The 22,397-nt window shown below is 58.3% G+C and overlaps 7 protein-coding genes across 7 annotated transcripts; 4 read left to right on the forward strand and 3 right to left on the reverse strand.

The window, feature by feature from the left end:
- Positions 1 to 900: 900 nt before the first annotated feature.
- Positions 901 to 4,379, reverse strand: TIF32 (eukaryotic translation initiation factor 3 subunit A; the record flags this gene model as incomplete). Its single annotated transcript, XM_066773077.1, has 4 exons — positions 901 to 1,516; positions 1,569 to 3,946; positions 4,003 to 4,227; positions 4,338 to 4,379. 4 exons carry the CDS (start codon positions 4,377 to 4,379, stop codon positions 901 to 903), a joined length of 3,261 nt encoding a protein of 1,086 aa, XP_066635644.1.
- A 1,408-nt stretch (positions 4,380 to 5,787) lies between these two features.
- On the forward strand, positions 5,788 to 6,123 carry SLS55_001586 (uncharacterized protein; the record flags this gene model as incomplete). The annotated part of the gene is made up of 2 exons (XM_066773078.1): positions 5,788 to 5,945; positions 6,006 to 6,123. The coding sequence occupies 2 exons, from the start codon at positions 5,788 to 5,790 to the stop codon at positions 6,121 to 6,123; spliced, it is 276 nt and encodes a 91-aa protein (XP_066635645.1).
- Positions 6,124 to 8,972: 2,849 nt separating this feature from the next.
- Positions 8,973 to 11,311, forward strand: SLS55_001587 (uncharacterized protein; the record flags this gene model as incomplete). The annotated part of the gene is made up of 3 exons (XM_066773079.1): positions 8,973 to 9,491; positions 10,147 to 10,584; positions 10,679 to 11,311. The coding sequence occupies 3 exons, from the start codon at positions 8,973 to 8,975 to the stop codon at positions 11,309 to 11,311; spliced, it is 1,590 nt and encodes a 529-aa protein (XP_066635646.1).
- A 196-nt stretch (positions 11,312 to 11,507) lies between these two features.
- SLS55_001588 (uncharacterized protein) lies at positions 11,508 to 13,104 on the forward strand (the record flags this gene model as incomplete). The annotated part of the gene is made up of 2 exons (XM_066773080.1): positions 11,508 to 11,516; positions 11,719 to 13,104. 2 exons carry the CDS (start codon positions 11,508 to 11,510, stop codon positions 13,102 to 13,104), a joined length of 1,395 nt encoding a protein of 464 aa, XP_066635647.1.
- Positions 13,105 to 14,421: 1,317 nt separating this feature from the next.
- On the forward strand, positions 14,422 to 15,462 carry SLS55_001589 (uncharacterized protein; the record flags this gene model as incomplete). The annotated part of the gene is made up of 1 exon (XM_066773081.1): positions 14,422 to 15,462. One exon carries the CDS (start codon positions 14,422 to 14,424, stop codon positions 15,460 to 15,462), a length of 1,041 nt encoding a protein of 346 aa, XP_066635648.1.
- Positions 15,463 to 17,672: 2,210 nt separating this feature from the next.
- SLS55_001590 (uncharacterized protein) lies at positions 17,673 to 18,791 on the reverse strand (the record flags this gene model as incomplete). Its single annotated transcript, XM_066773082.1, has 1 exon — positions 17,673 to 18,791. The coding sequence occupies one exon, from the start codon at positions 18,789 to 18,791 to the stop codon at positions 17,673 to 17,675; it is 1,119 nt and encodes a 372-aa protein (XP_066635649.1).
- A 751-nt stretch (positions 18,792 to 19,542) lies between these two features.
- Positions 19,543 to 20,982, reverse strand: SPE1_1 (Ornithine decarboxylase; the record flags this gene model as incomplete). The annotated part of the gene is made up of 3 exons (XM_066773083.1): positions 19,543 to 19,655; positions 19,707 to 20,663; positions 20,721 to 20,982. The coding sequence occupies 3 exons, from the start codon at positions 20,980 to 20,982 to the stop codon at positions 19,543 to 19,545; spliced, it is 1,332 nt and encodes a 443-aa protein (XP_066635650.1).
- Positions 20,983 to 22,397: the final 1,415 nt, after the last annotated feature.

Below are 22,397 nucleotides of genomic sequence, written 5' to 3' on the forward strand. Positions count from 1 at the left end.
CCCCCCTTTTTTTTCAATAAGTATATGAGCACTCCGTAAAGTAAATGTTAGCGCCCACTCTGAGTAGTGTCGCCGTATACGAGTTTTGGTCCGCTTGGTGTGACGATGCTGCATCCATGTCCTTGGACTACCCTTGCTAAAGTGCTCTCTCCAAGTGACTTTGAAAACACCAGTATCGCTCTAAGGCTATGCAACAGATGCCAGGAGCTTGACGTCACAGCAGGGGTCAGAGTCCAGGCCACCACGTTTCAATATGATTATTGACTTTGAGAGTGTCATCACATCATGGAGCGCGACTTCTGAGAGATCAGCGAAGACAAAAAGCTGGGGCTCGACCCATGACGACCCCACACGTCCCACTATCCCCGCAACCTAGAGGCCATCACTGTCGTTCGAGAAGCAATATCAAGTGTTCAAAGCATCCACAACATCTACCCCTGCGCATCGCAGGTCAAATAAGGAGAACTCGACCAAGTCGCAAGGAAATCGCTCGGAAACGGAAACCCCAATGCAACCTTTCATGTCTCCACTCAAAGTTTGATCAAAGCTCTAAGGGCATTACTTAGTCGGCCACTGGATATCACAAAAATTGATCAAGATCTCTGAACTAAACTCATTGCCATTTTTGGAAATCAACCCGATAAAATTTCCGTAAAAGTTTCATCAGGTCATACTCTACCATCCTCCTAACCTTCCACCTTCATCCAAGCACATCCCCTCCTTTCCCCTCGCTTTTTTGTTCCGTGTATGCCATTCAAAAAGGAGAGCCACATATCGTCGTCCATACACTCCCGAATGCGAGAAAAGGGAAGGAAACGTGATGGTGCCAGCATACTAATATATAAGAAAAAGAGAGCAAAATCTCAAAGCAAGGAGCCCCTCAAATCCCACCAAAATTATCTAACCGCCCCTACGGGACGAGAACATGCCGGGCCTGTACTTGCCGTCAGACGCACCACCGGCGGGACGAGGAGGAGCATCGGCAGAAGAGTCACGCTCCCTAGTCTCGCCACGAAGGTGCGGCGGGCGGTAGCCGCCTCCCGACGGCGGCGCCGGGCTACCAGACGAGGGCGAGCCGCGAGCTGCCGGCGGCGCCCAGCGGCCGGAGGCACCGGCAGGCGACCCAGAATCTCCCCTGGGGGGGATCTCGCGGCCACGGGAGCCGCTGCCCTCGCGCTCGCGCCAGCCCGATCCACCACCTTCGGCACCACGGAGAGCGGGAGGAACGTAGCCACTGCGCCTGGGAGGCTCGGCCTCAGCAGCAGCAGCAGGAGCAGGGGCAGGAGACTCCGCGGCAGGAGCACCACCACCAGCAATCCTTGCGGCCTCGCGCTCACGCCAGGACGGCTTGTTGCCAGAGAGGGCGAGACGCGGCGGACCACCAGCGCTGGGACTGGGACGCTCTTCGGCAGCAGGAGGGGCGGGGGGAGCCCAACGGCCTTCCTTCTTGGCTTGCAGCTTGGCCTCGGCCTCGGCCTCGCGGGCGCGCTGCTTGGCAGCGGCTTCGTCGAGCTTCCTGCAAAGCTGTTAGTCTTCTGAAACTTATGTAGGGATAGGATGTCACTGACTTGCGCTCTTCTTCCCGTGCGATCTTTTGTTCCAACATCCTCTGCCTCCTCTCCTCTTCTTCCCTCGCCCTCTCCTCCTCCTCTGCTGCCATCCTCTCCTCCTCCTCGCGACGCCTCCTCTCTTCTTCCTCCCTCTCGCGACGTTCCCTGATCTTGCGCTCGCGAACCTCCTTGACGCGGGCCTGCATCTTCTGGTTGAGTTCCTTCTCGGCGGCCTTCCTGCGCTTGTCGAACTCGGCCTTCCTTTGCTCCTGGATCTGGTTGCGGTACTTTTCGTAGACAGGCACAAGACGGCTCAGACGGTGCTTCAGGGAGACTTCCTCGTCGTGCTTCTCCTTGGATTCCCGGAGAGTCTCGTTCTTCGCCTTCTCATAGGCAGCTACGTCCTTCTTGCGTTGCTCGTCGTAGTCCGCAGCAAGATGCTTGACCTCCTCGCGGCGGTAAGCACGCTCCAGATGGTCAATACGCTTACCAGTGATGCGCAACTTCTCACCAATCTCGTTCTTCTCCTTCTCGAGAGCGGCGAGCTTCATAGCACGAATGCGACCGGAGTCGAGCTCGTCAATGTTGAGGTTCTCCAGATCCAAATCAACGCCCTTGATGCCGCTCTTCAACTCGTTCAGCTGCTTCTCAATCTCCTCACGCTTGATGCGCTCCTGTTCAGCCTTGAGACGGGCCATGTCGCGAGCCTTCTTCTCCTCAGCCAGTCTCTGGGCCTCAGCGGCAGCGGCCTGCTGTTGGGCAACCCTACGCTTGGTGGCCTCGTCCTTCTCCTTCTGAGCAAGCACACTGGCCGCAGTCTGCTTCTTGCGCTCGATAACCTCCCTTCTTGAAAGAGCATCCTGGTGTTCCTGCTCTGCACCAGCCGCAGCCCTGGCCTGAGCAGCCTCCTTAGCCTTCTGGCGCTCCTCGTTGAAGCTGGGATCCACATATTGGCAGGTGATGTACAGCGACTTGGCCAGACGGGTGAGCTGGGAGCGGACGATCTCTGCGGGGGTGCTCTGGAGACGCTGGACCGAGCCAGCCTCGGTTTCGGCGGAACCAGCAGCGGAGCCGGGGTGGAGTGCCTTCGCGGAAGAGAAAACGTCCGAGTCAAACGTAAGGACGCCGGAGGCATGGTCGATACGGATAGAGAGGTCACCCTTCTTGCAACCGTTCATAATGAACTTCTCGATGGTGTCGGCGCTGACCTGGAAGGGCTCGGGGAATTGAGCGAGGTTCAAGACGAACTTGAGATCAACAGACTCGTAAACCTGGGACAGCTGCTGGAACAGACGGGTAAGGATGACCTGCTGAAGAGGCAGGACGTACTTCTGCATATCGGCATCGGCACCAATCTGGGTGAGGATGGGAGAGATCTTCTCGCAAATCGAGAGCGGGTGGAAATCGACCTCCAGGATGTTGTAAAGATCCTTGATCTCAGGCCTGGCCTTCTTGAGCAGGCCCTTGTTCAAAGCATCCTTGAAGAGGGAAGCACGAGTGGGCGCGGCGGGCATGCCAAGAAGGTTAGTCAGACGAGAGTTCTTGTTGTTCTTGGTCGCATCAACGTCGACCAGAGCGCCACGAGAGCGAGAAGTGCTGATGACCGGGATAGACAGCGCAGACAGCAGAACAAAAGAAGCAGCCTTGGTCATGTCAGCCTCGGTAACAGCCGGGTTGTCCTTCTTGGAGCTCTGGCCGGAAGCAACAGCGGTAGCGGAGACGCGCATCAGGTTGTAGTAACGGCTCCAGGCGGCAGCGTGGAAGAGGTAGTTCTCGCTGACGAGGAAGATCCTGGTGAGCTTCTCGAAGTAGTTGGCCATCATGACGTTCTTAGCAGGGCGCTTGCTCAGGTTGAGAAGGGTGTGGATGTCCTCAACACTGCGGAAAGCTTCCTGCCAAAGCTCAAGTTCGACAGCGACGTTCAGCTGCTGGAAACGAGTGTCGAGGTGGCGCTGGAGGGTATCCGGATCACTGAGGTTGATGGCGTGCATCTGCGAAGAGAATTTGGCAGCGCTCTGAAGGTGGTTCCTCAGAAGCTCGCAGAGCCTCCTGAATTCGGTCTTCCTGGCATACTTTGAGCAGAACTGGAAGGCCTGGTGGGCCGTCTGCTGGTACATGATCTCAAGACGGGCATTGTTCTTGAAAATATCCAGGACCGTTCGGTAGGTCTCCCACAGGAACTTCAGCCAAGGCGTGACAATAGCTCTGTCGGTGCGGTCCTTGGACTGCTCGCCGGAAACGGTGGAGAGCAGGATGGACTCGGGGGTTTCGGAGGCCTCGAGGTCCTCCACGTTCTGCTGAGTAGCGGTCTCGATGGTAGACTGAACCTCATCGGCCTTGGCCTGGGCATGCGTGACCTTCGACTCGGCAAGCTCGATGAACTTCTTGAAAACCAGCTGTACCAACAATATTAGCGTTTGCCCCACTCCACCACATAGACCCGGATGCGTACCTCGATGGTGCCGATGTTCGTGTTCTGGGCGGTGTTCTTGTACTGGTACAGACCATCCTTCGCGGTCTTTCCCTTCCTAAGTTCCACGGCCAACTCGACAAACTGTAGCATCATGGGCTCGATGGAGGCGATAGGGTTGTTGCGGGTGCGCTTGGAGACGACATGCTCGTGCAGGAGGGCCAGCGCGGCCTGCTGCTGGCCGACGCCGATGAGCTCCTGGGCGCGCTGTAGAGAGAGAACATGTTAGTAGGGCTGAACGCGAGTTGCCTGCGCGTCGAGGACAAGCGCGGTGACGCGAGGCGGGTCGGCGCACAAAGCGCACGGTGGGCACTTACCTTGAGCACATTCTCCGGCCTGCTGTGGGGTGGCGGCGGCATGATGGGCAAGCTGTTTCGCTATGGGCGGCTGGCTGGTGCTTGCTGCGTGGAGTCCCGGTCGCGAGCAGCCAGAGCGTCGCTTGTGCAGGGCAAAGTACGAATCTTTGGTGGTTAGGTTACCCGAAAACCGCACACAGGCTCCGGAAATTCGGCGCGCTGTTAATCCGGGGATGTATTTTCAGGTTCGTCGACCGATGGACGAAACCAGTGGTAGGTGCGCCATGGTCCGGCTGCACAGCGCAAACAATCACATCACCTCTGCAGAAAGTGAGTCAGCAGGGCCGCTGCTGCGTCTGACATGCTGCAGCCCATCTGAGACGCACCAGTACAGCGCAGCTAACGGCAATACTCGTGAGGGTTGCAGCTGCTCGTGCCGGCCAGCACTTGGTCAAGGCAGCCAACGAAGAGGTGCGACGGATTGCGTCCGCGATCCCCACGCCCTCGGCGAAGCAGACGCCGGGCCGTGGCAGCATCATCAGACGTTGTCGCGCCCAGCGTTCCCTCCGTCACAAGGACAGCCGCGGACGGGAGGCATTCACCCGTCATGGCACCAGGCAGCGCTAGCGGGCGGCGGCGGCGGGAGTAGCAGGAGCCGGACCACCCATACTGTGGACGTCTTGTCAAGCACAAAGCTGAAGGCCACTGCGCAAGGGAACGGAGCCGTTGGGTGCAGGCCTGGCTGCTTATGTTTGCTGGCCGACCGCCCAATGCAGCCCTCCTTGCACTGAGACAGGCGCCTGGACACAAGAACTACCCTTTGCTCCTGCTGGTGGCGCGTCGGATCTCGGGCGGTACGAGGATCGCTTCATGGATGATCCAACTGCGCCGGGAGGGAAGCCGCGGGCACCTGGCTCTGCGCCGTGGGAGGTCGAGGGAATCGCCAGCAGTTCCAGTTGGGCGCCAATAACGCCCTGCTGTTGCGATCGGCGGCGGGTGAAGAAAGGCCGCTAGGCCGGATGCTTCGGGCCTAGCGCCGCCTCTGCTGCAAATCCGCCCTTGGCCCAAGCGAGCGACCTTCTCCTGGCCGAGCCTCTCCTTTGCAAGCTCCTAGCAGCCGGGACTCACGATCACCACCGAACCATTGTGCGCTCCCGCCCGCAGTCGCTCGCCCCCCGCGGCTTCGTCTACCTCGATCCCCTCACGCTCCCTCTCGCCTCTCCTCACCAGCGCCGCTCCTTCCCTGTCCTCTGCCAAACCCGCGCGTGTCCGCGACTGCCCCGAGACGCCGCGGCTTGACGGCCGGCTACTCCTCGTCGTCGCCCACCCTGCACACGCAGGTACGTCGCACCATCCCGCATCGCGTCCAATGCCAATGCTCACTCGCCACAGACGCTCAACCCTCGCGATCTCGTTTCCCGCTGCCTACTCTCGACCGGCGCACTAATACTATCCACGCACCCCGGCGAACATGATGTCAACCCCATACGAGGCTCGCAATGTTGGCGACGGCAAGTCGAAGAAGCAGAGCATGGCAGAGCTCAAGCTGAGGCGGTTGACGGAGCTGAACACGAGGCTGAAGGAGGATCTCAACCGCTCTCGGATACCCGTGTCTGAGGCCGCGATGGAGTAAGTCGCGCTGTCGCTCGCGTCGCCGCGTCGCGTTCGTCGCTAACAGAGGCCTGCCAGCTTGATCAACTTCACGGACAAGGAACCCAAGGATTTCATGGTACCATCAAGATGGGGAACGGTATGCGCCCACCCCGCTCCGCGTGCAATTTGCAAAGGACTCCAGCTGAACCAATGATGGCAGGTCGACAAGCGTGATGACCCGTATGCGCCGCAACAATCGAACGGCTGCTGCATAGTTATGTAGCCAGGACAACGACGACACTCATACCCCCCTACAATTCCCTTTCTACCCGACGGCGTTTTCAAGAGTTTTTGATTCACGGCATTTCGCTTCTTCTCGGTTAATACACACCCATGCTTGGGCGCCGATTGCTGGGTCTTTCGATCAAGGTCCAGCGCTTCTTTTTTTACCGATATCACTGTATCCCGAAAGACGGTTGTATATTAGGGTTGGCAAGTTCTCCAGCTGGCTATCGCAGGTTTAGCGTGGGAGGACGGCGGCGGCGGCTCTGGTCCAAAAGTGATGAAAGACCTTTTTCTTTGCTGCAGCAGTGTCCTTCCCTCCGCGCTGCCGTTCGTGCTAATACTTCAAAACGAATCATATCATTATACACAACTCACGCTCCCTACCCCTCTCGCTTGTTGATGACCTGGCGGAATTGGCGGTGGATTATAGGCGCACCCTGGCCGCAACCTCCACTTCCCGAACTCAAATTATGAGGCTGGCTTGTGGCGCGCACCGCGCCCAGCTTCTCCCAGCGATAGCGAAATCCAGCAGCAGCCACCCACGTGACACACAGACTAGCAAATTGCGCATTTCCACCTGCTGTAAGGGGAGGCGGCACTGGAGAGCACCATTCCAGGTTTCAGAAACCTTGCGCACGTTTATCTCAGGGCCGTTGCGCACGGAAGAGCAGCAGCCGAGCACACATTTCCACACGGCCTGCCCAGAATGCAGGTCAAACCGCCTTGATCGCTGGGTGCAGAAGAAGAGTCGCGCTTCCTTGCAGCCTCGCGTTTAGTTGGCTTGGGGCACGGAGCCTGATAGGCCGGGTTAGTGGGAGGCTTGCCTGGTGTCGAGCGAGGAGCGGTGGCCTGCCGCTCGAGACCGGATAACCGTGCTCTGGAGACCCGCAGCTGGGGACCTGGACAGGGGAAGTCCAACGACCAAGCAACAGGACCCGGCCGCACGTCCGCCAGCCATCTCCTCCGGCTGGGCGGGCAGACACTCCCATCCGAGCCTTTTTCTACGGCCGTCAACCCCCATCCTTTGGCCCGTCTCGCGGTACTGCGTGCTGCAGACGCGTTCGGCAAGCCGGTCGGCGTTGCGGGGCTCATCGACAAGTCTAATCTCCCCGTCGCCGACCTTAGCATAGCGTGCAAAAGCCTGCGGCGCGGCGCGCAGGAGAGCTTCGCAAGCGAGTGGGTGCGAGGATGCGCGGATGCGAGGCCTGCGCACTGCAATTGCTGCGCACGAGAGTTGGAACGCGCGTAAGAAGCGCAGAGCCCTCTCATCATCTCTCGACAGGACCAAATTTCGTCCCTGTCGTGATTGTCGTCGCAGCCACTTCCAAATCCCGGCATGTTCGCCCACATTTATAGCGCGCTCGCCCGCACGTCCGTGCCGATCACGGCGAGCGGCCGGCCGGCTAGGTACTCTCCAGCATCCCGGCTCAAAGCTGCTGACTACTGCATGCAAGGTTTACCTACCCAGCTTGACTACGCTTCTGATGTAAACATGAACAGGCGCCCAAGGTGCGTGGCCCGGCAACAGGAATCCATTCATGGCTCGCGTGGGCATCAGCCACGTGAAAATGGATGGCGATTTGCGAGCCATGTCTCATGAAACTTCATGCCAGGATCGCCGTTCTGTAGGCGAGGCGGGGCAGCCAGAGCTGGATTTGCGCCGTTTGGGGGGAAACGGTTCAGCGCTCATCAATCACGCCCCACGATCGGGCGACGGCCGTAGAACAGAATCCAATAATACACCAAGCATGATCTTTCTTCCCGGATTGAGTCTCTTGACGTCTGATGTACCCTGATGCGTCGACTAGATTGCCAAAAAGAATTCGTCAGCGACCAGCGCTCGATTGTTCCGCGGCTGCTAAAGAGGCAGGCAGCGCCACGCGTAACCAAGGTGCAAGACATTCCCCTCAAGTAAGCAAAGCTGTCGGTTTCTCTGCCGCGCAACTGTCACGCAGCCCTACGGCTAGCAAGCCGACGGCCATACGCGGTCGCCGTTTGAGAAGCCATCGACGCCGCGCCTTATCGTCCGCATCGGCTCAGTGACGGAGCAGCAGCAAGAAGCAGGGACTTGGCATACGCATACGCCAGCGCAGTCGGTGGAATCCGGGAACTAGAGCTGGGCGACCACTAGTGTGGCTGTTTCTCCGCCCACGGCATTTCTGTTCGATTTTCGCAACCACCACCCGCGCGTGCGCTGTGGCTGTCGTCTCCCGGCTGCCCAGCTGATCACAGCCCACCCGAGGCGTGGCAGCGTCAGCAGTGCATGCATCCGCTGCGGCTCATCTGCTCGGCGCAGACCCACAACTTCAGTCTCCTAACGGGCTTCACGACTCAAGCGTGCTGTCGAAGATTCGAAGATTCGAAGGGCCGAGCGCGACGTCTGATTGGCCGGCACCCCTCCGCGTGGGCGCCTGGCGACAAGGGAAGAAAAAAATAAGCCGCGGCGGAGAAGCTCCAGGGCCCACGCTTGCGTGCAGCACCCACACTGCGGCCACGGGCTCCCTGCTCCAATTCGCCGGCCTTTCGCGCGTCCTGGGGCCACTTCGTCTTCACGGCGGCACTCCTCGTTTCCTCCGCTCCGCGCTGAAACCCTGACGGCGCTCCACAAGAGTCCCAGCGCCCGCCGACCTCAGCCTGCGCCCTCCTCGAGCGCAACCCGAGTGCCGATGCCCATAACTCCCCAGCCGTGACGACATCCCGCTCCCCAGCCCGCGTGGGGGTTCGTGCTTCGTGCGACCTGTGCTCCTCGAACGTAACGACTCCACGGATCGAGCCAGCATGTCTCAATCCGCGCCGCAGCACCAGTGGTCCCAGCCGCTCGACAACATGGCCATGCAGCAGGACTTCGACAATCTGCTTGACTTTGGCGACATTGACCTCGACATCCCCTTCTACGACTCCGGCGAAACGCAACCCAGCGACCACCAGCTTTCTGCCCTCGCCGACTCGCTCGACTCCCAGCATCTGCCGCCATCCGGCGCCATCCAGCCACAGAACCAGGACGATGGCTCCAGCGCACAACAGCAGCAATCGCTGCAGTCGCCAAGCACCATGCAGGATACAAGCGGCCTATTCGACTTCTCCTTCGAGAGCGCCTACGATCACACCCACCAGCAGAGCCAGCAGCAGCAGAACTTCTCCGCGCCCCATGACCACTCCATGCAACCGCGCGCTTTCGTTCCGCCTACGCCAAACAGCGTGGAAATGCACGGCGATGCTACTCGCTACATGCACCATCTGGATCCCCAGACGCGCGCCATATTAGAGCAGCGCTACCAGCTGCGCAAAGAAGATTTGGTATGACGCTTCTTGCATTTGCAGTGGCTCACTGCTAATTCTGGGGTAGGCAAGCTTCACTCCGCTAGTATCTCCGGCCGTGACTCCTCACGAGTCCTCTTTTCAAGTGCAACCCGAGTTCACGGTCCCCGGCGCATACTTCAGTCCTCTAACATCACCCGCACTGGACGCTCAAAACAGCCGCGGCGGACACCAGGCCTACTTCTCTCAAACGCATACCGCAGAAACGTCTTTGACGACTTCGCCAATTGACCTCGATGTGGATATGCTGGGCGAACATGCACAGCAACATGAACTAAATCGGAAGTTGAAAAACAAAAGAAGCACGACATCTACTCGCTCCTCTGGGGCCACGGCACGCATCAGACAATCGCCAATCGTGAAGCCGCAGAACCACGGCCATAGGAGAAAAGGGACTTTGTCCTCTGTCATTCCTCCTAAAGAGGTCAGCGACCTATTGGAACAAGCGCATCATTCGGGAGGTTCATCTCGACCCATATCTGGTGGTCTGGGGGTTCCATCGAGTAGGGACGGCTCGGAAGCGGAATCGATATCGCCGGAACCACTGTCAGAAGCCATGGGACCTCCACCTCGTCCGGGATCAGTCACGGCTTCTCCTTCAATACATGCCACAAACAGCGGTGGACAATCACAGGCCATGGTTGAGGGCCAGCAGATGTGCCCCGCCACGCCAGCCTCGCTCATGCGTCTTCAGCCTTCTCCTAAGAACAATTCGCAATCCAACTCGCAATCAGGAACTCCTTCTTTCATCCCGCAAGGAAGTACTCAACTAATCAACGACGACTTTGCCCTTCCGGAACCAGCTGCGTCGACAGTTGCAACTTCCCGCCCCAGCGTATCACGGGTGGATACTGCTATTCACGATGACCAGTCGACACCGCGGATGCCTGCTCGCAAAACGCCAAAGCTCGGCCCTCTTAGCACGCCGTCTGGATCGGTCCTACCATCGGCAGCCGTTAGCCCCTCCATTGGCGGCATGGCATCGCCTAGCTCAACCACAGGAACCAAGAAATCCGAACTCAAGTCTGCAGGGCGGGGTGGCAAAAAGCGTGGCAGTGTAGGCTCAGCTTTGGTGAGCCCTGCACTTCGACCAAAGATCAGTCCGAGCATCAAGCCTCTGCTTCCCGAAGGTGGTGGGTACTCTTCTCTAACGTCACATTTGATAGGACGCTGACTCTTTCCTAGCCACTACGTCGGACGACACTCATGCGCTTTTGCTTGCGTCCAAATCCAACTATCAACACATTCTGGAAGGAACACACGTTCCTGGGGTCACTTACCCGGAAGCTTTGTCCACGAACCTGACGTCAAAGCGTACTTCGCATAAGATCGCTGAGCAGGGTCGCCGTAACCGCATCAACATCGCTCTTCAAGAGCTCCAGTCTCTGATTCCGAGCCCCACGATCAACCCTAAGGATCCCGGTGCAAGCGCTACCATCGGAAATAGCGCGAGTCCTGAGGAGAGTGCTCAGAGGAAGGAAGAACGGCAGAGTAACAGCAAGGCGAGCACAGTCGAAAATGCGATTGAGTACATCAGGCTCCTGCAGCGAAAAGATGAGGAGAGAGATCGCAAGATGATGGACCAAAGAAAAGAGATCGAGGAGCTGCGGAAGAGACTGAAAAGCGGTAAAACAGAGTCTGAAAAGACTGGCACAATTCAGTCAGGTACGGAGGCAGTTCAGGAAACAAAGGGGTTGGAGGATGAGGCGTTGAAACCTACGACCGATGACACTATGGAAGTAGAGGGGGGGTTGCAGGCCGTAAAAGGGAAAGCGGCCGAGCAGGAGGCTGTGAAGTGAGGTGTCGGACGTCTTCGTTACTCGTTTTTGGTGTCTGCGCGTTTGTCTGTCCAGCGGTCGTGTTCAGAAATATTCATCGATAACGACGGAGACCCCAGAGGTATTGGCGCGGCAATGTGCTGGCTGGCTAGCTGGCTAGCTAAGCTTCTATACCCACCGACGTGGAATATGCACTTTGGCATACGTCTCGGAGGATATGATTCACGTGTACGAGTAATCTCTAATTTAGATGTCGGTAGTAGAGTAGACAATGGCCCGGACACCATAGGTAGTGCTCAGGCAGCAGGGAACGCAATATATCCAACAACTTTCAACAGGCCTGACTCGTAGAACCGATTTAGTACCCATGTGCCAACGAAAAAGAGAGCTGGTTTATTCAAGGTGGGTAATATCAGTGCAAGATACAGTTCAATCACGTCGGCGAATTGAATTCCCGATTGATCTCCAGGATCGATGACGCACAAGCCAGGGATCGGCAGCACTCACCGATTCGCCGCAACAATGCACCATCACCACCACCATCCAACACCCTACCTTTTCCCACTCTCCTCCCTCTCTCGCCCGACCATGGCATCAACAAACAAGCCATGCTGCCCCTAATGCGCATCCCCTACACCGACCCGCTGCCGCTCCCGCGCATCCGGCCGCCCAGCGCGGGCACGGCCTCGGGCGCCATCGCCGCGCTCGCGACCTTCCTGACGGCGCCGCCGTCGCCGTACCTACGCCCGCACCTCTCGCCCGCGACGCTCGCGCGCGACGAACACGCGACGGTGCTGCTGACGGGCGCGGGCATCTCGGTCGCCAGCGGGCTCGCCGACTACCGCGGCGCAAACGGCACGTACACGCTCAACAAGACGTACCGGCCCATCTACTACGGCGAGTTCGCGGCGCAGCACCGCATGCGCCGCCGGTACTGGGCGCGCAGCTTCCTCGGCTGGACGACGCTGGCGCGCGCCCGGCCCAACGCGTCGCACCGCGCCGTCGGGGCGTTGGGGGCGCTGGACGTCGGCGGCGTGGTGGGCAGCGTCATCACGCAGAACGTCGACTCGTTCCATCCCATGGCCCACCCCGCGCTGCCGACGCTGGAGCTGCATGGCTACCTGCGCGCGTGCGTGTGCCTGTCGTGCCGCAACGAGTTCGACCGCGCGGAGTTCCAGCGCAGGTTGGCGAGGCTGAATCCCGCGTGGGACGCGTTTTTGGAAGAGATGCTGGAGAGCGGGGCGCTGTCGACGGAGAATCCGGACGAGCGGCGGCGCATGGGGTTGAAGACGAATCCGGATGGCGACGTCGACGTGCCCGGCGTCGACTACCAGACTTTTAGGTATCCGGCCTGCCCGGTGTGCTTGGAGAAGGGCGGCCACGAGGCGCATGGGAAGGTCGAGGTGGATGCTGATGGCGCGATGGTGGAGGGGTCCAAGGCTGGCGTCTTGAAGCCGGCGGTGATTATGTTTGGCGAGAGTATACCGCATGCGGTGAAGAGCAGGGCGGAGGAGGCCATCGATGGAGCGAGCAGGCTGTTGGTGGTTGGGAGCAGCTTGGCGACGTATTCGGCGTGGCGGCTGGTGAAAAGGGCGAAGGAGCAGGGCATGCCGATTGGCATCTTGAACATGGGAGGTGTTCGAGGAGAGGAGGCGTTTTTCGAAGACGTGCCGCAAGATAATAACGGTAGATGGGCAGTCAGAAGCGCAGAGAGCTCAGATACCGTGCTACCGGGGCTGGTGGAGAGGATGAGGAAACTAAGAGGTGTTCCGGAAGGTCATTCATCTGGGGTAAAAGCTGGCGCAAGCATTTGAGAAATCTAGAAAGGAAAAAAAAGTATATCTGTTCAAAGAGCATGGTTTGTATTGTCTGTCGTTAATATCAATCACTGGTTGTTTCCAGCAATCAACACGTAGGTACCATTCAATACCCACTGAAAGCTTACGTGGCAATAGATCACACTGTCGTTTGTCGCAACGGAAAGCCAGCATATGTAAATCGAAGCGTCAAGGTATCTGCTAGCGCCAGACCGCCAGATGTATGTACAGCAATGGTCATCAGCATCATCAGCAAAGCCTTCTCCCTGCATTTAAGAGGTCTGTAAAGCTCCCCTAATGGAGATGCGTGTGCTACCTCTTAAATCCCCGCTCTCTACATATTCGTTAAAACAAGAACGCTGCTGGTTTAATTCTTCCATGGCAGGAAACGTCGCCCAAGAAAGCACATCTAAGTGCGTTGCCTCTATTAGAGGCATCGTCTTCAGCCTTTCGTGCATCACGGACATGGTCAAAGAATGCCGTCAAATCGATGACGAGCTGTTCGAAGAACCCCACTTCCGGGTCGCCTTGGATGAGCTTAGGCGAGTTTCTACAAAGACTGTTCGGATCCCGGAGGTATATGAGCCATGGGAGGAGGGCGGATACGGAGAGAAACCTTGCGACGGATTTTACAGAAACTACGACATACCAGTCATCTTCGCTTGCGGCCAGGAAGCGGCTGATATGTTGAATGCAAGGGCCGTAGGTAAGATTGAAGGCACTGACTCGGCAAAAACGGGAGAACAAAGCTAGTGAAGAAGCTAACAACTTTCAGCGGGTTCTAGAGAAGGGGATGGAGCAACGTCGAGAGCTCGTAGAGATTTAGCCGACTCCAAGGTCCGTTTCTTGAACAAGCGGATTGAAGAGTTGGCTACGGAGAAGTGGAACATGGAGCAGCAAATGGAGTGGTTGAAAGAGAAGAACCGGAGGCTTCGCAGCATGTTGGATGCGAGGATTGCGGCCGAGCTGAGCTACGAGCCGGGGGACGATTATTAAGAAAGGCTTTTGGGAAGTTACAACTCTGTGGCCTTGTTTTGGGAAAGAGTGCCCCCGGTGTAGTTCCTTCCATCCCGCACCCTGGTGGCTTCTGCACTTCTGGACTCCCTCAACGCGACTTAGCCTTCATCATCTTCCACTCCGTCTTGCAGCGTCCCAGGTCTGGCCCTCGGTCCCTGCGTCTTGGATACCTGGAGCACATTGCACTTCATTTGGCTCTTGCATACACACATCGTTGGTTGACATACATGTATGCCCACCCTTTCGCAGTCACTCCGCAATCACTGACCGCTCGCAGTCGTCCAACACAGACTTTACATGGAGGAGTTCATCGGTTACATCGACGCATATGACATCGACGACGGCGACGAAACTAGGCCGGAAACTCTGACCGGAGACGGGCAGGAGAGCGCCAGGTTTCCTGCCCTCAACCCCCACGCCTGGGTGCTCGCTCCGCAAGGATGGCACCACATCTGCAACAACCGCAGCCTGTACTCGACGTTCGATGAGATCGAACCCAACCCGATGCACACGCGCTTCGGCAAGACGGGCGACGTGGCGGTCGGCATCGGCACCATCAGGCTGCCGGTGAGGCTCAAGGACGGGCAGACGCTGCGGCTGCCGTTCGGCGAGGTGCTCTTCGCGCCGACGCGCAAGGCCAACAGCCTGTCGCTCAAGCGGCTCAACCACTCGGGCACGGCCATCGACCACCGCAGCGGCTTCGCGTACGACGCCAACGACCGCAACATCATGTGGTTCCCGCCCAACTCGGGCGGCGGGCTGCCCACGCTGCACCTCGACGGCGCGCCCGACCGCCTCTACCTCGACAACGAGTTCACCGACGACGAGCGCTCGGCCTCGTACTGCGACGCGTGGATCAAGCAGCAGCCGGTGCTCCGCGCCATCAACGGCTTCGCCGAGGCCCTGCAGGTCATCGCCCGCCTCAAGGACGCCACCCCGCGCACCGACCCCGCCCTCGTCCGCCGCCTGCTCGCCAAGCGCGTCGTCAACGTCACCGTCGAGGATTTCGTCAAGCTGCTCGGCATCCACGTCGGAGGGGCCGCGGCGCCGCCGGCCATCATCGCGCAGGGCGCCTCGCCGCTCTCGCCGTCGATGCAGGCTTCGCGGCCGTACTCGGGTCCTCCCAGTGCGCGCCAGCCGCTTGGCCCGAGGAACTCGGCGCCGCCGCATGCGAGGGCGTCGATGCCGCCCGCGAAGAGGCTGCCCGCGTCGAGGAACGAGTTCATCAAGCTCCAGTGGGGCTCGAGGGCGGCGTTTCAGTCGTCGTATGGCTTGAAGAGTGAGCTTCAACGCGTTGTCACACCTGAACTTCGTCGACATGCTGACGAGTCGCAGTGACGCCAGAAGACATTGAGGAAGGCGAAGCTATCCTGGAAAAGTTCCGCAGGAATGGGCTCTTTCGCTGATCTTCAGAGAATGATTCCTTGTGTGTTATTGGGTTGTGAGTGCAGTCAGTATGTTACTTTTGGTTTCTTGGGATTGGAATGTTTAGCGTTGTGCTTGTGCGGTGTGGTTCCTTGATTTTTCTCCAGTGCCTATCTCCGTCATGGTTTGTTCGTTTGATTGGGTGTGGGAGACAGCGGGCGGGGGAAGATTAACCTCGATACAGTACTGATGTGCGTGTACACTTACATGATAGAGAGCATCGTAGTAAGAGCGGGCGGTGGTGTAATTGGTCACTGTATTGATTAATCCAAGCGATGTCGCTGAAGCTCGCCCCATCAGCAAACCGGAAGTATTCCACGTACGTTGACCTCGCAGTTACTGAGACTGATCTTTCCGAGAACCGGCAAATGGTCCGGAACTCGGCGGTAGTGTACACAAGGAAACCGTTTCAGACTCTGCACATGCTCCCTTACTCTGCTCAGGCGCGATGCATGGCGCAGAATTGCGTTCCACCGCCTCGGTGTGCTCACCGGGGGTCTTCACGCCGACCAGTCTTAACATCGCGGTGGTAACTTATGGTTAATCTTTGAACGGCCTTCGCATCGCCGATAGCTTTCCACTTCGTTCATACCACCCAGGCGCGAGGAAAGGTATTCGGTCATAGTCGCGTCATCGCAGGGACGGCGGGAAATAAAAACGTGACGCATCCGGCCCTTAAGTCTTCTCTGACAACTACATTGTCATCTCTTTGTTGTCGAACTCACAGATCTTCAATGAGCCTTCTCTCTTGTTATTCAATTGATGTGATCCGTCCCAACAAGAGCGACAGAGGAAATGCTCAGCTCTCTTTAAAACCTAGGCCTTTTGCTGCTCACTCCCGGCTGATCAAACACCACATGCCGTCGTCGACCTTCAGATAAGGAGAGGGCAAAATGGCATTCACCGTCGAAGTCAAAAGCCGCGGCCTCGGGCCCTGCGGGTCCCCGAAACTCACCCTTCCGCGAACTTCCCTGCTCATTAACACCCCTTCGACAGAGTCCATCGCCTCCGAACCCACCACATCCGAGCAGGACAGCAGCAGCAACACCTCATCACAAAACCCACCACAGCGCCCTTCATCATCCGAGGAGGAAGAAAAAGAAGAAGGAGAGAGAGCCAATTCCAACATCAACAACAACGCCGCCGCCGCCGCCGCCGCCGCCGCTGCCACCCACCATCACCCTGACCATCGGTCGCGCTCCTCGTAGTCGTAGTCGGCGTCGGCGTCGTCGGCGGCGGCGGCGCGAGCAGCAGCAGCAGCAGCAGCAGCAACAGCAACAGCTCACCATCCGCGACGTCTCCTCTTCGTGCCGCTGTGGGGAAGCGGGCGGATGCGGATGCAGACGGGGTAACGATGACGCTGACGCAGGAAGAGGGCGGCGGCGGCGGCGTCGTCGTGGTGGATCGGGAGGGGAGGGGATGGTGAGGGCTTGGTTTGGGGTGGTTGTGGACGGATGGAATTGATGATTGGATGATTGGATGAATGAATGGGAGAGGAGAAGTACCGACCGTTTGGAAACCCCCGGGGGAGTTCGTGCTTCCAAGTATGTGGAGAGAATAGGGAAATCGGATGGATTGCTGCTGCTTGTTGAAAGATGGGGTTTTGTTTGTTGTGGAGAGTGAGGGGAAAGGGAAAACGAGAAGCGGACGGCGCTGGGGAGCGATGGCGTTTTGGAGCGGGTGTCTTTTTCGTTTTCCGGTTCTTGTGTTCTGCTTTTACTTTTGTTTCCTCCATGATACCTTAAATCCTAAAATATTCCGTGTCATGTAAATTGCCCAAGTATTCCTTCGTAAAGCTTGTGAGTCAACATTAGGTATGAGCGAGAGACACGTAGCGAGGTTGGAAAGTTGCACCGGATTTTGCGGCTGAAAGGTTTGGTTTTCTTCCTTTACGGCATGTGCCGCTCTGCCGGCATTCATGTAGTCTGCCTGTAAGGTGTTGAGACTATATACATGAATTCGCGAAGTTGATTCGGGATATCTCGTAATAATGCGTTACTCAGTCGTTGAAACTTTTGGTCCGTTGTAAATGCAATCATGCCACTCCACTCCGCTAGACCAAAGCAAGAAAAGGGGTTGAACAAAGGCGCCCACCAAGGAGAAGAAAAGTCGTTTTTACAGATTTATTTCGACAGGTCGTCGCCCCAGACCTGCTTGGCGATTTCGACCTCGAGGCGGATCTTGGCCCATTGCTCCTCCTCGGTGAGCTTGTTGCCCTCGGCAGTGGAGGAAAAGCCACACTGGTGGCTGAGGCACAGCTGGTCGAGACCACGGGGGCAGACGGCGGCGGCCTCGTTCAGGCGCTTGATGATCTCCTCCTTGTCGTCAAGGGAGTTCTTCTTGGAGGACATGAGGCCGAGGACGACCACCTTGTGCTCGGGAAGGAAGCGCAGGGGAGCAAAGTCACCGGAGCGGGCGTCGTCGTACTCGAGGAAGTAGGCGTCGACATTGAGGTCCTTGAAGAGAACCTCGGCCACGGGCTCGTAGCCGCCGGAGGCGAACCACTGCGACTGGTAGTTTCCCCTGCAGAGGTGGATGCCGATCTTCATGTCATCGGGCTTCTTGGAGATGGCGGCGTTGATGAGCTCGGCGTACTTCTTGGGGAGGGTCTTCAAGTCCTCGTTCCGGGCCTCGGCCTCCTGGCGCATCTTGGGGTCGCAGAGGTAGGCGAGGTTGGTGTCGTCGAGCTGGACGAAGCGGCAGCCGGCCTTGTAGAGCAGGTCCAGCTCCTCCTGGTAGACCTTGGCCAAGTCCTCGAAGAAGAGGTCGAGGTCAGGGTAGGAGTTGATGTCGATGCCGGCGCGGCCTCCACGGAAATGGACCATGGTGGGCGAGGGGATGGCGACCTTGGTGGTGGCACCGACAGGCTTGTTCTTGGCGATGGAGTTCTCGAGGAAGTTGAAGTCATCGACCTGGATGGGCTTCGCGTGCTCGAGCTTGCCGGTGACGCTGAGGACGGGCGGAGCACCATACTTGATCTGGCGGGTGACGGTGACGCCGTTCAGCTGCTCGAGGAAGTCGAGGTGGAAGTAGGCGCGGCGGAACTCGCCATCGGTGATGGACAGCAGGCCGTTCTCAACCTGCTTGGTCACGACGCCCTCAATCCACTCGTCCTCGATCTTGCGGAGCTGCTCGCGCGGGATGTTGCCCTCGGCGGCGTCTCTGCGGGCATCGAGGACCTGCTTGGGCCTGAGCCACGAGCCAACGTGGTCGGCCCTGTAAACACCAGTAGGAAGACCCATTTTGCTTTGCTGCTCTTAGGAGATTTGAGAGTGGATTGGAGAAGAAAAAGCGTAAAATTCGGGATTGATAAAGCTTTGGCATGCTGAGGGCCCCACCGGCAGTTGGCCGCGCCCAAGTACCGAGGGGACGTGGCTCCGGAAGAGGCAACCACACCGCACGTGCTTGCTCGGCGCCGCTGTTGGCTGTCTGCGCACATTGGACGGACGCTTGCTCAGGCTCGCCTCGTTTGCTCTGTCCGGCATCGTGCTCTCGCTCTGCATCTGAAGCGCAGGCTGCCCCGCGCCGAGAGGGGAGAGGGTTGGCGTGCCGGCTCATGCAGCTGTCATTAGCCAGCCGAAGTGCCGAAGGCTGATGACGCGACTCCGACGACGGACCCTACTAATTTCTGCTCCTTCCTCGGCCGGCCCAACCTCGCGCCTCGCCTTCCACAAAAGCCAGTGCAGGTGCGAGCGAGCGCTTCGGCCAGCTTAGCGCCGCCCGGGCTGGAACCTGCTGGGAGGTAAGCCGCCAGTATCCGACGGGCCTGCCTCCGGGCTGCCGCGTTCGCTTTCGATTGGGTTGCGCTGAGGGGTGACGGGAGTGAAGAGACGGACTGTCGTGGGAAGCGGTGGGGCTCGGCTGTGCGATCGATCTGCACTCTCGGGGCATCACATCACATCATCTACGCCTGCTCTCTCATTGGAAGCCCGTCGCATTGCAAGGTAGGTATTACGCCCGCTAAAACATCAATCTTTTCGCCTCGCTCCCCGCTCACTTCCAGTCTCCGTCAAGCAGCGCAGCAGCCTCTGGCTCCGAGCAGACGTAGATGACGTCGTGCGATCCTGTGTAGCCGTTGAACGTCGTGGTGCTGCACCTTGTGTATGCTAAACACAGTCAGCAGCTGCTCAGCATTCCCCGACGACGCATCCACTTACCTCCCATGTCACGGTAGTACAGCCAATCACCAACCTCTACCTCGCCCGGCAGGCTGCATGAGGGGTTGACGCAGTCGAAGCTGTCGCATGTGTTTCCCCAGATGCTATACGACCTCTGAGGCGCCGACTCGAGCTCCGGATTGTCGACCATGGTGCGTCCCGCACGCCTGAACACCCTCGGCTCGGGCGGAACCTCGCAGATGGATGTGAAGTAGTTGCCGTAGACGCCGTCGTTGATGTACAGCATCGTCGACTTCAGATTGTTCGAGTCCGCAGCCAGCGGCTCTGCACTTCGACGCGACATGACGGTTGCCGCCGCCGTGAAGGCGCTGTTGACCATGTAGCGGCCTGGCTCTGCAATGATGCGCACCTCGGCCGGGAAGTACGCGTCCAGTGCCTGGTTGACCTGATCGGCCGTCTGCGCGAAGAGAGGGCCGCTGCTGAAGCCGCCTCCGATGTCCAGAGTGTGCATCCGGAACCCCATGCCCATCGCCTGGTCGAACACCGTCCTCGCATCGCGAACCGCCCTCATGAACGCGCTTGGATCCTTTCCGCCGCTGCCCACGTGGAATGACACGCCGACCACCTCAAGGCCCAGGTCTTTCGCCAGCTTGAGAAGCTTTTCCGTTGCCTCCATCCGAGCCCCGAACTTGATGCTGAGCTGCGACACGGCTGAAGGGTCGCACGCGACAATCCGGAGGTAGAGTTGCGCCTCGGGGTAGACGCGCTTGATCTTGTAGAGCTCATCCTCGTTGTCGAACGTCATTTGTTGGACTCCCACGTCGCGCGCGAACTTGATGGCGGACATGACCTTGCACGTGTGGGCAAAGATGATGCGCGATGGGTCGATTCCCATGGCAAGGATCGTCTGTATCTCTCCAATCGAAGCACAGTCGAACCCTGTACCCAAAGAAGCCAGCAGCCTCAGCACGTAAGGATCCGGATTCGATTTGGTTGCTGGACGAAAGTCTAATCAGCTTTTGCCTTCACGTTCCTTTGTCAACAGCAACTCACCGAAGAAAGGTGACACACGGCCCAGACGCCGTCTCCACTCGGCGTGCAGCCGATACACCTCTCCCAAGTCTGCGACGAAGAAAGCGTCATCTTCTCCCGGTTCGCAGCTCGCACAGTCGATGCTCTGAATGCGGTCGTGCATGGTCTTCTGGACGAGGTACTCTGGTGTAACTTTCCGCAGCTCTTCAAACGGAAACTCTTCGCAATCGAGCAGGGTGTTGAGCTCAGGAGTCCTGGGCGGTGTAATTGCAATTGGCGCCATTGCTCAAGGTTTGGCGGAATGTCTTGTGTGGAGGTAAGTGAGCGAGGCAAATTTTGAAAAACAACCGCAGGGCGAGGCCTCTGATTTCTGGTGAGGAAAAGTGAAGGGTGATGGTACTGAAGCGCGTACCGCTGCCCACCCTTTTCTACCCTCCATGGGCAATTCTCTCTTGCGCCCTTAACGCCTCACGCTCCGCATCGGCAAGCACCTCTTTCAGACAGCGCCATTATTTTCCACACGGACGCGGCGGTGAAGCTCAGAGACGTTTTCCACCTCAGCTGGGCGTGGGCAAAATGCCGCCAACGACCCCTGCACAAACCGTTGCTTCTAGCGTGGAAGTTACCGGTGTCACCTCCTCTGCGGGGTCCTGGAAAAGTCCCAGCTTCGGGAGCCGGCCTGACCGATCTGTCTACCTAAATGGAAGTCGAGACCAAGCCGCAGGCTGAATACATCCGTGTCTCACACTAAGACTGGTCTAGCGTGGTACGCGTCTATAGGAGAATTGCTCCATCCCATCCCCTGAGCCCAGCCACGCTCCATGCGCTATTTGGCTAACCACGTGGAGCAACTGGGCAATATGGCAGGCTGCCCGACGCTTGGCGCCCCGGCGACGCCGTGAGTGTGGAAGTTGGTGAGGCGTCCGCTTGCGGCCCGGACGCCTCGTCTGCGCGGGATTGTCCTGAGGGATTTGTCCGAAGAAGCTCTCGATCGACATGGATGCGGAGAGTAAGGGCAAGTCGTGCCTGTAAGCGAGAGCAGAATTCGCGCGGATATGCCATTTCGGTTTGTCAGAGGGCCAAGCTTTGCGGCTGATCCACAGCAGCCGCAGTGGCTAGCGCAACCGCCAGGTACTCCCCGGATAGGGGGGGAAAGGCTCGATTGCCGCTTCGACCCCAGTCCGAATCCACCCAACGATCAGCTGCCTCGACCGCACGCTCATGAAATATTGCTGCGGGTTTGTCTTGAGATCTACCACACTGGACGGCCTTTGCTTCACCATGACAGTCTGATGACCGCCAGCTGCTTCTTTCAATGACTGCCTTCACGATTATCACAATCCATCGTGGCGGACGCGACAGGATTCACCGTGAGTCAAGTTGCCGCCCAAATTCAGAGAGCTGGTATGAAGTCTTACAAATTCTATCAGCATGCACTGCATCTGGACCCGCGTAACTGACGTTTGCCGACGCCAATAAGGTAGCGTTCAGGATCCCCCTGCTAGTCAATTTAATCCGTCGCTTAATGCAGAAGGGCATCGTGGGCGAATCGATATAGCGTGCACCAGCCACTTTCACCAGCCTTCCCGCTATGATTCCGCCGAGTGCTTCATCGTACGCACCGGTGTACCGTCAACAGACCACACGCCTTAGTCTTTTTTCCCCTCCTTCGGCTCTGACTTGCTAGAGCCATCACGT

Source organism: Diplodia seriata (assembly GCF_021436955.1).
Source record: "Diplodia seriata strain FDS-637 chromosome Unknown scaffold_2, whole genome shotgun sequence".
Taxonomy (NCBI): Eukaryota; Fungi; Ascomycota; class Dothideomycetes; order Botryosphaeriales; family Botryosphaeriaceae; genus Diplodia; species Diplodia seriata.